The sequence below is a fragment of the Zingiber officinale genome, chromosome 6A (genome assembly GCF_018446385.1).
Source record: "Zingiber officinale cultivar Zhangliang chromosome 6A, Zo_v1.1, whole genome shotgun sequence".
Taxonomy (NCBI): Eukaryota; Viridiplantae; Streptophyta; class Magnoliopsida; order Zingiberales; family Zingiberaceae; genus Zingiber; species Zingiber officinale.
Genome location: NC_055997.1, coordinates 125,005,868 through 125,019,341, shown reverse-complemented (window position 1 = coordinate 125,019,341; position 13,474 = coordinate 125,005,868). Strand labels below are relative to the sequence as shown.

Sequence of the window (13,474 nt, the reverse complement as noted above, 5' to 3'; positions counted from 1 at the left end):
CAATCATTCATATTAAAAAATAAACTAACTATATATCAATATGTAATTAAGTACCCATTTAGGTTGAAAATCTCATACCATATTTTTAGAGAAAATAAAACCAGATAATTGCTGAGCATTAGTTTCATAAATCAACAAATAACGCCTTAAAATCCAAAAATTTAGGAGGATTCATCACACCTCTTGTCAGATTTAACTTGTATTTACTAGTATTTATATGTTTCTTGACCGCTCCTTGTCGTTCCAAGAAAATAACATAAAACAACATCTTATGGTTAGTGCAATCTCTTAAGTACTTCCAAATTGACAAACACTCAAACAAAATTTTCAATTAACTCAGCAACTTCATACGTTTAGAGAAAGATAATAAGAAGTATCACTGGATTTAACATAATCCAATATCTTCTGATTCAATCAGTCAAATGGTTAATGCAATCACTTAAGCACTTCCCATTAGGGTTGCTCGATTCATATTCGAATTTATTAAATTTAAATCGAACTCCAACATGTTCAAACTTCCAATGAGGATGCCACCATAACGCATACGCAAAAAGATTGACAATGACTCAACAACTTCATACGTTCAGAGAAGGATAATTTTATAATTAAGATAATAATTTCATTAAATTATCCATAGATCAACAAAAATGCAATAAAAAAGGTATATCGGAACAACAAAACCATCGTCTCTTAAAAGACCATTGAAAAACCCTAAGATATGAATCACTGGATCCATGGGAATCACAGATGACGATGAACTGAGTAAGGGTGAAACCAATGCTCAGTCACCCTTGCGCCTGAAGGAGCATCCTTCAGTGAGCCTGGCACGCCCTCCAGTCGGCTGGCAGAGAACGGTCTGGCAGTTTCCACACACTACAACGGTCTGCGAGTGGCTAAAGACAGTAGTTCTGCAGATAGAGCAACAAGAACACAAATTGAGGCACATACAGTAAATACGACCAAGGAAAGATCAAATCTTGAATCGAATTCGCTGATGCTATAAGGTCTTACATGTTGAAGCAGCCTTGACACTTGACATCCTGCGGCTCGAATGATTAATCAAGAAAGTAACGAGAGAAAAATGGTTCAGAAATTCCATCAAGAACATGAGAGAAATACCATGAAGAAGGAGTTGGGCGATTGGACGAGGCGTTTGAGCTTGTGCCTCCTCTTCTCGAGCTCGGCTGGAGGATTCAGGAGATCGATATCATTCGGGAGAGGCTGATTCATAAAAACAATAAGCGATAAAAAAAAAAAAAAAAGGGGTAAGCGATAAATCAATTTAAGAAGAAATCAAAAAAGCAATTTGAGGAGCGCTTACCATGTCGGCGGCGGAACTGGGCTCTCGAGAACTTGACAACGGCGGCGCAGAGGCTGAGTTAATTTGATATACGGCGGCAGCGAGAGGGGTCTTAAAACCTAGAGAAGCTCATATTTATAGATCGATTGGAGGTTTCTTTGCCGTTGGATCTTCTAGTTATTATCTTGACGGCTCATTCGTTAAAAATACCTTTTATTTTAAAAGAATATTACAGTCAGCCCACAATACTTATTTTCAAATTTATTAAAGTTCTTATTTTTTAAATCAAATAACATCTATAAAATATATTAAATTACATGCATAATATAATATTCTAATATTTAAAATTCGGCAATTTAGCACTCAAGTTTTTTGAATTTATCAACTTTGTTATTTACTAAATGACACATATTTTTAAATACACTTTTCATTTTACCCTTCATGACTTTTTCTGTCAATTTTGTTTTCTCTATCATTTTTCTCTCTTTTTTTTCCTAGCTCCTATGCATGTAACTTCTCTTATTTTTCCTCTCATCTCTTTTCTTTCGTGCATGCATAACATATGAATAACATTTTATAAGATTTAGTTGATTTTTTATAACATTTTAATGTATTTGGAGAAGCTGAAATAAATAATGGATAACATATTTAAACTTCTTATAATCTCAGAAATATACAAGAACCGAAATTAGTGCAATTGGAGTTCTCTAGCTCTATTAATGAGTTTCGGTCAAAACACTAATGGACCTAAATATCTTATATTATACCTATTTTAGTTCCTGTGGATTTATGAGATTGTAAGAAGTTCAAATATATTATCCATTCTTTATTTCAACTTCTCCAAATATATTAAAATGTTATAAAATCGCTAAAAATCTCCATGTTGAATCTAATATGAAATCTGGACCTGATATCATTTCATATCAGGTCCATATTAGGCCTAATATGATTTCATATAAGGCCCAACAACTTAATGAAAATAACATTTTTATCTTCAAGATTATACCATCAAAAGTTGTAGCTCTGGTATTATCTTGATTAAGTAAGACATAAAGTTAACATATAATGATATCATTTTGCTGCTCTTGATGTTTGTCACACTATTATAAGATATTCTTGAGCTGAAATGTTAGTAGTTACTAGTGATGAACTAGTAGATGATGCCAAAGTTTCATTTTGCAATACTTGCCCTTCGTTATAGACTTTGATGCTTGAAGGTTCGGGGTATGATTTAGAAGTCACAACACTGACAGATCCTGATTTGGAATCATATCATGTAAATTTGATAAAGAAGAGCAACAGGAGGAACATTCACTCAAGGTCAACTTTCATGCTGTAATTTACTCAATGCATGATAACAAACAAATAGATAAAGAACTAACAGATTTTGCATGGCATTCTTACACAATGCAGTTTAAATCTTAACAACAACATAATAAAAATCTTGAAACTTGCAGTAGCATGGATGAGATTGATTCAGGCATGACAATAATTTTTACGTTGGGCCTTATATCTAATCATATCAAGTACATGCGGGGTTTGATATGGAATCATATTAGGCCCAATATGAAGATTTTTGAAAATTCTTCCTTATTATATGTTAATACCTTTGAAAAGCTCAAATAAACAATGGATATTATATTTGAACTCCTTGCAACCCAAAAATTCACATGAACTGACATGAGTAAAATCTGAGATCTCTAGGTCCATCAGTGAATTTTGATCAAAATGCACTAATGAACCTAGAGATCTCAGATTGCACTTATTTCAATTCATATGGATTTCTGGGGTTGCAAGAGATCAAAATCCATTGATGGATATAGAGATTTCAGATTGCACTCATTTCAATTCATATAAATTTCTGAGGTTGCAAGAAGTTCAAATATATCATCCATTGTTTATTTTGGCTTCTCAAAGGTGTTAAAATGTAATAAGGAATAATCGATAAAAATCTCTACATTGGGTCTTATATTGAATCATATCAGACTCAATATGCGCTTGTTATGGAATGATATCAAACTCATATTGGGCCTGATATGATTTCAAATGAACTCACTCTTTATTATCTTAAAGACATTCAAATTCATCTAAGGAATTCTGCTGGGCTTTATTTCAGAAATGGTACTTCAGAAATGTAAATGCAGAGAGCTGCTGTTTGCGTTAATATATCATGTTTTTGGCTCCTTACTTATGTGAAGTAAATGTAACCCTCAATTAAGGGTGTAAACGAATCGAATCGAGGAAAATATGCATAAAAATTTAAGGCTCGAATTCGGCTTGAAATAGGTATATTCGAGTTCGAGCTCGATTCGAAGCCCGAAAAATTCAAAATGTTAGTTAGAGTTCGGTTCGAATTAGGGCTCAGGTTCGAGTTCGGCTTGAAATATTCGAATATGTTCGCGAACTATTCAAATTATTGCTTGAAAATATGTTTGAAAGGCTCAAAATTTATTTATTTAATATATATTTAACTTATATTAATAAATATTAAGGCTTACGAGCAGCTCAAACAATATAATTTGGGCTCGAGTTTGGCTCGAAAAAAAGTTCGAACATGTTCAAGTTCGGCTCGAATTCGATAAATTCGAATATGAATCGAATATTTTTCGAGTCAACTCAAAAAGTTCGCGACCTGGCTCGATTCGTTTTCAGCCCTACCCTCAATAAGGTTAGGGAATAAGTGTCATCTGTCACACCAATTCAAATATGCCGAGGAAAAAAAATAGAATGGGAATAGAAATTGGTGTATTAGAAATGTGTCAATTTCTATTGTATTTTCTGGCCACCAACAGCTTGAATTCGATCCCTAATCATTTCAGTGCTAAATGGTACATGTGTCTGAGCTGAATTCTTCATGGACTTAAGTTGGAATTCCCTTGAATCAATAAAAATCTCCACGCTGGGCCTGATTTAATTCCATATCAAGCCTATTGTGGGACTAATATCATTTCATACCAGGCCCACGTTGGGCCTGGTATGTTTCCATATCAGGTCCAACGTAGGGGTTTTTAGCAATTCTTCTTTATTACATTTTAAAATATTCAAAAAGTTGAAATAAATAATGGCTACCATATTTAAAACTATTTGAAATCTCATAAATTCATAGGAACTGAAATGAGTGTAATCGGAGCTCTCTAGATCCATCAGTAGATTTCGGTCAAAATCCATTGATGAACTTAGAGATCTTAAATTGCATCAATTTCAGTTCCTATGAATTTTTAGAGTTGTAAGGAGTTCAAACATGTTATCCATTGTTCATTTAGACTTTTCAAATGTGTTAACATGTAATAAGGAAAAATCATCAAAAATCTCCACGTTGAGCCTGATATGGAATCACATTAGGTGCAACGTGACCCTGATATCATTCTATATCAGGTTCATGTTGGTTCTGATATGATTTCATATTAGGCCCACATTAAACTTGATATGATTCTATATTAAGTCCAACATGATTTTTTTTTTCATGCCGGAATCAATCTCATCCATGCTACTGTATGTTTCAAGATTTTTACCTCCTCCGTGTTGGCCCTGAGACGGGTTGACGGGGGCGTTGGGGGCGAGCGTATTCGTCTTTTGCCATAATGTTTCAAGATTTTTATTATACTGCTATTAAAAGTTACTCTGAATTGAGTAAGAATGTCATTCAAAATCTGTTGGTTCTTTATCTAATGGCTTGTTATCATGTATTGTGTAGATTATGTTGGATCGTAAGCGTTTGATAGAGGGGGGGTGAATATCGATAAACAAAATCGTTCAAAAAGAGTTACGCGTAGCGGAAATAAAAGGACAATGCTAACACAAGCCGGTTTTACTTGGTTCGGAGCCTGTGTCGACTCCTACTCCAAGGCCTACACACAAGGGTGCTTTCGGTGGGCAATCACTAGCAGTTCGAAAATTGTTACAAATTAAAGTACATGAATGCTAATGGAACTAAAGCAAATACCGACAAGAATTTAACCAAAAAGGGAAGGAGCGTGTTGTCGGAGCTTTGTCAACGTCGCAGGAGCGCAGAGCAGCAGAGCAAGAAGTAGAAGACTTTCTTTTAGTTGTTGTTTTGAAGCTCCCCTCTGACCCTCCTTTTATATGAGGCTTGGGGCGTCCCGGATCCCTTCTAGGCGCCCTGGTGAGACGTGGCAGGTCCAACCAACGAGCTCCACGTGGCGACGCGCGATCTGGATAAAATTCACCTCCCGGGCGCCCAGACTACCTTTCTCCAGAAGACAGCTTTCCTGCAAGACAAGGTTAGTCCGAGGCAAATAGATAAAGTATATCCTGCAAAACAAAGTGTTAGCACAGTTTATAGGTTTAATAAAAAATATAACTTAGATTCCGTATTTCCGAGACCGGAATCTAGTCACAATCTCGACTTATATATTCGAAATGGATCTAAGCCGAATCGACGTCTAATATTCCCTTCCCGGGAACGCGTCCTCACAGTCACTCCCCTCCAGTGACTTACCTTACTTACCTGCCAGACATCCGGTCAGCCCTTCGACCCGTCTGGACTTCTCGCCAAGCGTCCGGTCAGGCCGTCGACCTGCTTGGACTTCTTGCCAGCTATCCGGTCAGCCTGTCGACCTAGCTGGACTTCTTGCCAAGCGTCCGGTCAGGCCGTCAACCCGCTTGGACTTCGTGCAGACATCCGGTCAGCCCGTCGACCTGTCTGGACTTCGTCTGCACACTCGGTCAAAGTGTTAGATTACAACAAACATAACTTAACTTGATTTGTCATTCATCAAAACCCGAGTTAGATCATTAGTGCTAACCGCACCAACAATCTCCCCTTTTTTGATGGAATGACAACCTGGTTAAGTTAGTAAAGATATGCGAGAAAAAAACGGTTAAACATTTTGTTCTAGCATGAAGTTTAAGTTAGTTTTTAATTTTATTTTATTTTTCTAACTTAACCACCTATCCCTCCCCCTTTGGCATTCATCAAACAAGGATATATTTTGAACATTCAAAAATACAAAATGCATGAAAAAGTATGTAGGAACCGATGTCAAGTTAACTTGGGGGAGTTTTAAATTTCATCACATAGTAATTTAATTTTTGTAATATAACTAAGTTTCAAAAAATAACTAATTTAACAACATAACTAATTTAGCAACGCCTCAAATCCCTGATGAAGATGATCCTGAATGTCTGGAGCTAGAGAATATATTTGATGAAACACTGGATAGATAATTGATATAACATCTATATTGTTATTGATTATGGGGTTGCTAATAGAGCAATATTTCATTAATTTTTCTGGTGTCATTTTATCTTCTTTATTTTTTCAATCATTTCTTCTTTTGTATTTATATTATGAAATTCTATAATGTCTTATATTATAACTCCTTCAGTATTTAATAGGTATATTATATTATTTCAATAACATTAAATACTTTTTTCCTTTCCAATTTTAGGTATATTTTTGATAGTATAATCTTTCTAAATTTTTTTTTTTTTTCAAATTGTTCATCTTTTTTCATGTGTTTTTTGAGATTTTTTTTCACTAAGTTGATAGGATGAGTTCTCTTGTTTAGGAATTGGGATCAATTTGAAGCAAATGCTGCTTTGTTTGGAGTAAAGAGCATATTTAACGAGGAAATTTATACTACTAAGCTTGAAAAAGTCCTTAAATGAAAGAGCGTGGAAAAGTAGCTTCAAGAATAGTCAGAGAAATAGAAGGACAGGAAACCATGATTTTCATCAAGCTCAGGTGCTCTATGTTTGAAGTAATATTTGTTGATATTTTTCTTAAGGGCTGCAAAGAATAACAAATTCTAATGTGCTATATAACAGGAATATGCTTTAACTTCCATGATGATCTTGGCTTTGATGAGGAGAGTAAATATTTGTCTGTATGTAGGGAAAGCAATGATACTAGATTCAGAGAAACTAAGAACATCTGCAATTTTGAAATATTTTCAGGATCTGTCGGTGTTTGACTTCTAAATCATACCTTGAACCTTCAAGCACTAAAGTCTATAGTGAAGTGCAAGCATTGTAGAATGAAACTTTGGCATCATCTACTAGTTCATTACTGGTAACTACTAACATTTCAGCTCAGGAATATCTTAGAATACTATGACAAACATCAAGAGAAGCAAAATGATATTAAAACATGCTAACTTTATGTCTTACTTAATCCAGAAAATAATATCACTATAACTTTTGATGGTATAATCATAAAAATAAAAATGTTATTTTTATTAGGTTATTAGGTTTGATATGGAATGATAACATACTTATGTTTATCTGATATGAAATAGCATATTTTGAGATTTTTAGCGATTTTTTTTATTATATTTTAAAACCTCAAAAAAGTTGAAATGAACAATAGATAGTATATTTAAACTCTTTGCAATCCTAAAAATTTATAGGAACTAAAATAGGTACAATATAAAATCTCTAACTTCATCCGTATATTTTGATCGAACTTCATTAATGAACTTAGAGAGTTCTAATTGTACTTATTTTAGTTCCTATATATTTTTGAAATCACAAAAAATTTAAAAATACTATCTATTATTTATTTTGATTTCTTCAAATATATTAAAATATTAAAAAAATAATTAAATCTTATAAAATATTATTCAGATGTTAAAAGTACTGTTGAAAAGTTACTCTTTTATATGTTAGAAGTACAAAGTTAGTCTTTTATATTAAAGTAGCATGTGTTTTTTTTTGGTAAATTTAAAAACTTATTGATTAATTTTAATAATCAACAATTTCGCACGGTAGCCACCTCATGCGGATACCCGATCCGGCATCACGGCATCGACGTTCGATGGAGAAGCATGAAGGCGAGTGAGAAATGAGGAAGTGCGAGAGAAGCGCCGAGGGCAGACACTGGGCGAGGAAGAAGACTGGTGGAATCTGAACCAACTCTTCCTGCCAAGGTAGGCCATGGCGGGCAGAGAGAGGGGGCTTCGAAACGGCGAGCGGAGCGGCCTCCTCTTTCTCTTTCCTGTCACCGAGACGCAATCTGCTCTTTGGGGCTTTGATTTCCTCCTCTCCCCGTGTTGGTGGAGAGAAAGAGGTGGGTCTAGGGTAAAAAGGCTCTCCGCGGTCTTTCCCGTGTTCGTGCTCATTTGCATCTTTCATTTTCCTCCCCCTGACGTTGTGTAGAAGAAAGAGAGGACCTTTGTCGGTAGTTTTGCCTTTTCACGTGGATTATCAGGTATTGACGGCCTTCTTGTGTATCATCTGATTTTTGCTGCTCCCTTAGCGATTAATCCATTATCCTGTTGCTTTCCACTTGCTGTTTCCTCCCGATGCCGGTACCAGTTTGATCCTTTTTGAGTCATTTACCCCTTTTCTCTGCTGCCAGAGAAATTTGCAAAACTTCATCTTCATGTCTGTTATGACCTCGCGAGCTGTTTCCCCCCTTTTCTTTTGGTTAAAAATGGAACTTTTGTGTAAAGTCGTTTGCTTGAAACTGAAAGTCGGTATTCCGTTTCTGTCTGTTCTTGTTTCTTTCCCCCTATCCATGTAAGATCTCCGCCTCTATTGGATTATTTCTCCGAAAGGGCTTTCCTTTTTGCAGGTTCAACTACGGGGAATAAAGGTAGGAAAGGGAAATTTTCCTTTTACTTTTCGGCAGGAATTTCTTCGCGACGATCGGATAGTTATTTGCTCGGAGCAAACCTAGTCGTTGTGGTTTACGCTACGGGATTTAGGATTTTTTTTTGTTTTGTTTTGTTAGCACAACTATTCCAAACTCAGGAGTGATTGAGAAGGAAAAATTCGCCCAAGAGGAAAAAAGGTAGAAATGGGGAGAAAATGGGAGTGGTTTAGTTCTGTCAGGCGAGCTTTCATCCCCTACTGCTGTCGAGGAGACCTCAAAGATAATCTTGTTAGTTCCAAGGTTTCCGATTCATTCAATACAACAGAAGTGGAAACCACTGTCGTGGATTCTGCTCATCCATCGGTTGCTGCTCCAATTCAGAAAGCTAATATGGTAGCGAAGGAGGAAGAAGAGAGCAAGCATGCCTACTCAATGGCGCTTACTAGTGCTGTGGCTTTAGAGGCTGCAGCTGTCGCCGTTCAAGCTTCAACCGAGGTTGCTCGCCTGGCTACCTCTGCAAGTAGGCACACAGGCGAATCAAGAAAAGAGATCGCAGTGCTCAGGATCCAGAATGCTTATCGACGATACAAGGTACATGTCATAGCTCGTCTGAAATAAACTATTTTGCAGATTCAATGATAGTAATGAGTGTTCAGTGCTTCTGATTGAACATATACGATTACCTAGTTATGCTGTAAGACCGAGCTTGTAGACTTTTTACTGAGATTTCTAACTTTGATGAACATATACAATTAACTGGTTTTTATTGACGATGGTAAAATGAACCTTGTTGGAAATTTTGTCAAGGCAAGAAAAAGATTGGGAAGTTTAAGAGGACTGGTTAGGATGAAGAGAGTTCTTGACGCGAATACTGTCAAGTTTCAAACAACAAAATCATTGCAGTGCATGCAGACGATGGCTAGAGTGCAGGCACAAATACATTCACAGAGGGTCAGAATGGCAGAGGAAAACCAAGCTCTCCAGATGCATTTGCAGCAGAAATGTGAAAATGAATTTGAGAAATTGAAGGTGCGGATGTGTTTTTTTATTATTATTTTTGTTACTATCTGCAATATTATTTTTACACAGGTCTTATAGGATAAAATCATCAAAGGTTACTACTATAAGTAAATGAGATGATTTGCTGAAGACGAGTTTCACTCTATTTTACGAAAATGTTAATTAATTTCAAATTCTTAACTCAAGCAAGAACTTTCATAGTTACTTCTCTGGTATATGCTTCTTCTAGAATTAGATGGAGCAATGACATGATAATTATCCTCGAACTGCTTTGCATCAAAACACTCAGATGGTATTTCTGTTCTAACTTGGAGACAAATGAACTTGAAATGCTCACAAGGATTCTTTCCAATTGTTACGGGGTTGTCGTGATACTTATTATACATGATTTAGTACACATGAGCTTATGTTAGTGACATTCAAACGCATGAAACCAGTGAGCTTGATGAGCCTGATTTTGCTATAGCTGTTGTCCATGCAGATAGAGATAAAATGAATGGTATATGTAAAATTATCCCCACCAAGTTTATGAAACAATCCTAAGTGCCCTTACCATTGATTTTTATCACGAATAAAGAATACATTGAAATCAATGATCTGATCAAACTGTCTGACTCTTATTGCTGTTTCATGAATGTGATTATGCAAATAGCAACAACATTTGTCTCAAAGTTAAACACTGTGCCTATTGAAAGATCCTCTAAAAACAACTTAATTCTCTCATGAAGAACCGGAAGCAATGTTTGTAGTGCTACAGGAAATACTATGTTAACTCGATATTAAACAGTTGACGCCATAACTTAGGTTTATTGAGTTTATATGGCCTATTTTTACCATGAGACTGAATATTTTTCATTATCAAGAATCTCATGATTTCATTATGCCCTGGATTGTCCTTTTTATAGATTATTTAGCTCACAAAAGGAATATTTTAGATTGATCATGTGTTAATCTTTAGTTGCGTCTGGTATACTGTTTCTTGGTCTATTGTTCATCTCTTTTCTTCCCAACTGAACTTTGCTGGTTGTAGACTGAAGATTCATATTTGATGATAGATTGTTGAGGACTGGGATAGCAGTCTTCTATCCAAAGAGAAAATCGAAGAAAATCTACTGAACAAACAGGAAGCTGCTATAAAAAGGGAAAGAACATTAGCTTATGCATATACACATCAGGTAGTTGGCATTTCTAATCCGTATTTTCTTTCATTTCAATAGTGTGTTTCATTGCTATGTTATTTTTTTTTTCTTTCTCAGTGGAGGAATTCTACCAGATCCTTAACTCAAGCACTGACAGACCCGAGCGATCCGCAATGGGGTTGGAGCTGGTTGGGACGCTCAATGGCAGCAAGGCCATGGGATCACCAAAGCACAGTCATACCTGCCACAACAAAACAACCTGACACCAACTTTGAATCGACACCAGCAGCAGCTCAGAAGTCGGCCCGGCCTCCGGCAGCACCACGCACCAGCACCCCATCTGCAGCAATCAAAGAGAAATCAGAGAGCCTAGTAGGTGCCTCTTTTAAGAAAGGATCACTTTCCTCGTCAGAGAAATGACTGGCTCTTCCGTCAGCTAGCAATAGCAGTACTACGACTGCCACAAACGTTAGGCGCCATTCAGGGCCGCCAACGGTAGTAACTACCAGCAAGCAGCGAGGAACAAGATGCAAACAGTTGCATGAGCGTATAGCCTGATATAGAGGCAGTTGAGGGGCCTTTGTTGGCTCGTTCTCAGCCCGATTTGCCGCCAATTTGAAGTCTCGATTTGTAGCAGCCGTGTTTGTTGTGCTGCAGCGGTTGGCCATGGATTATGATTCCATTTTAGAATTTCAGAATGTTGCTTTTGGCTGTAATCAAACCTCTGATCTTGAGAAGAAAAAAACAAAACTAAATAAAAATTTGGCGAGCAATTAAAACAATTGTAGGGTTGAGGACGGTGCATGCACCAGCAGCCATGCTACCTGCGCAGCAGATGAGACCGCAGTCTTCCTGAGCTGTAGACAAACACCTGCAGGAAGGCAGCGGTGTCATCTCCCCTGCGAAGGTACCATCTGGGTGCTTCTATGCTTGATCCCTCCATCTCAAGCCTCTCTAGCTCTCTGCATATGCCTGCCGTTGCTTTGTGCCGTTCGACTCTAAAATTTTCCATTGCCGGTGGTTTGTGGATAGCAAAGGCATGCGAAGCTTTAAATTGGTAGAAGGCCAGCAAGAAATGGATGATCTCAGCGGGAGGATGTCAGCTGATAGTTGTTATGCACTCTGTGCTGATTCAGTGATTCCTGCTGGCGGCGAGCGATGGACTGACAGTCCTCGTTCTCGTGTCTAAGTGAAGCTCCCTTTCTCAGTCACTGAAACGACAGCTTGGCCTGCGGACGCTACTGTGTCCAGATGAAGCTCCCCGGCTTAGTCGCTTTGTATGGGACGTATCAATGTGCATTTAGAGTATATATATAATGTTATGACTTATCAACAGACGTCCTAATAATAAATATTGTGAAAAACAGGGGCAAAAATAGGAAGGCATCCCAAATTTTATAAATTGGACACTTTTGCTTTAAAAAAAATCAAATAGACTCCATTCCATAATTTTATCTCAAAATTATCTCTTAATTCAACACTATTATAAAAACTACCCAATAATTTTTATAACCTGTACTACATATAAAGTTTTTCAATATCTATTATTGATTCTGTCCGAATGTCGAATCAACAGACGCTGGGTACGTGGCGCTTCCGGCTGCTGGCGTGGATCTTCGACTGGTGGCACGAAGCTCCGGCGAACCTGCACAGAAGTCGGGCCGGGAAGAGGTTCCCGGCGGCGACCCTTCGACGCTCAAGTCAGGCAAAGTTCAAGAAAGAAACAGTGGCTTTAAAACTCGTAAGATACATACCTCCGGCGAAAAATGAGGGTCTTTATATAGGGCAGCGAAGAAGTGAGTGTACACCTACCGAGGTGTACACGTGTCCATGGCCCATACTCCAGTAAGGACTTGTCAGTGAGCTTCTCTAACCCATACTGCTACAGTCTTAGCATGTCCTCGATGGGACAGCGGAATCCCCTGTCACAAGATTTGGAGCATGGCCCACACGTGAAACATACCTGCTGTCAGAAAAAGACGTTCCTTGTCCTTTTCCCCTTTGCTCCAAATCTGGCTTCCGGGCGGACAGCTCCCTCAACATCCTATAGGATCGAAAAGAATTTAAATATCTCCACAATGACATGATATTGTTCACTTTGGGCCTAAGCCCTCATGGTTTTGCTCTTGGGCTCTACCCAAAAGGCCTCATGCCAATGGAGATATCTTTCTCTTATAAACCCATGATCTTTTCCATGTGTTTTCAATGTGGGACTATGTTTGCAACCTTGCAACCCCAACAATCCCCCCTCAAACAAAGGACCATGGGCTTCTCACGTCCGATCCTCGACCCACCAAGTCTTCCTGCCCCTCGGTCTACCTGACCTACTAGGACTTCCTGCCCCTCGGTCTACCCGACCTACTAGGACTTCCTTACCTAGCCGCAACTAGGACTTCCTGCCCCTCGGTCCACCCGACCTACTAGGACTTCCTGCCTGGTGTCTGGTCCTCTTGATCC

General features: G+C 37.7%; 3 protein-coding genes across 6 annotated transcripts; 1 reads left to right on the top strand and 2 right to left on the bottom strand.

The window, feature by feature from the left end:
• Positions 1–597: 597 nt before the first annotated feature.
• On the bottom strand, positions 598–1,413 carry LOC121994383 (40S ribosomal protein S27-2-like). The gene is made up of 4 exons (XM_042548437.1): positions 1,322–1,413; positions 1,120–1,221; positions 1,012–1,040; positions 598–908 (listed from the first exon to the last, which is right to left on the bottom strand). The coding sequence occupies exons 1-4, from the start codon at positions 1,322–1,324 to the stop codon at positions 782–784; spliced, it is 261 nt and encodes an 86-aa protein (XP_042404371.1). The 5' UTR covers positions 1,325–1,413; the 3' UTR covers positions 598–781.
• Positions 1,414–8,042: 6,629 nt separating this feature from the next.
• Positions 8,043–11,799, top strand: LOC121997918 (protein IQ-DOMAIN 3-like). 2 transcript variants are annotated; one of them, XM_042552591.1, is made up of 5 exons: positions 8,043–8,471; positions 8,838–9,449; positions 9,666–9,887; positions 10,934–11,053; positions 11,135–11,799. In XM_042552591.1, the coding sequence occupies exons 2-5, from the start codon at positions 9,063–9,065 to the stop codon at positions 11,435–11,437; spliced, it is 1,032 nt and encodes a 343-aa protein (XP_042408525.1). In that variant the 5' UTR covers positions 8,043–8,471; positions 8,838–9,062; the 3' UTR covers positions 11,438–11,799. The 2 variants fall into 2 exon arrangements, with proteins under 2 accessions (XP_042408525.1, XP_042408524.1); XM_042552590.1 differs by having other exon boundaries at positions 8,043–9,449.
• LOC121997919 lies at positions 10,992–12,306 on the bottom strand. 3 transcript variants are annotated; one of them, XR_006116398.1, is made up of 2 exons: positions 11,842–12,306; positions 10,992–11,746 (listed from the first exon to the last, which is right to left on the bottom strand). XR_006116398.1 is itself a non-coding variant. In XM_042552592.1 (2 exons), the coding sequence occupies exons 1-2, from the start codon at positions 12,027–12,029 to the stop codon at positions 11,520–11,522; spliced, it is 396 nt and encodes a 131-aa protein (XP_042408526.1). In that variant the 5' UTR covers positions 12,030–12,303; the 3' UTR covers positions 10,992–11,519. The 3 variants fall into 3 exon arrangements, 1 of the variants encoding a protein (XP_042408526.1); XR_006116399.1 differs by having other exon boundaries at positions 10,992–11,741; XM_042552592.1 differs by having other exon boundaries at positions 10,992–11,727; positions 11,842–12,303.
• Between the last annotated feature and the right edge of the window lie 1,168 nt (positions 12,307–13,474).

Coding starts and splice junctions, on each gene's coding strand:
- LOC121997918 (XM_042552591.1), top strand. CDS start 9,063: ATGGGGAGAAAATGGGAGTGGTTTAGTTCTGTCAGGCGAGCTTTCATC. Junction 9,888..10,933: donor ATGAATTTGAGAAATTGAAG/GTGCGGATGTGT, acceptor ATTTGATGATAG/ATTGTTGAGGACTGGGATAG. Junction 11,054..11,134: donor CTTATGCATATACACATCAG/GTAGTTGGCATT, acceptor TTTCTTTCTCAG/TGGAGGAATTCTACCAGATC.
- LOC121994383 (XM_042548437.1), bottom strand. Junction 1,041..1,119: donor CGCCCAACTCCTTCTTCATG/GTATTTCTCTCA, acceptor TTCGAGCCGCAG/GATGTCAAGTGTCAAGGCTG. Junction 909..1,011: donor TGTCAAGGCTGCTTCAACAT/GTAAGACCTTAT, acceptor CTCTATCTGCAG/AACTACTGTCTTTAGCCACT.
- LOC121997919 (XM_042552592.1), bottom strand. CDS start 12,029: ATGGAAAATTTTAGAGTCGAACGGCACAAAGCAACGGCAGGCATATGC. Junction 11,728..11,841: donor CGGTCTCATCTGCTGCGCAG/GTAGCATGGCTG, acceptor GTTTGATTACAG/CCAAAAGCAACATTCTGAAA.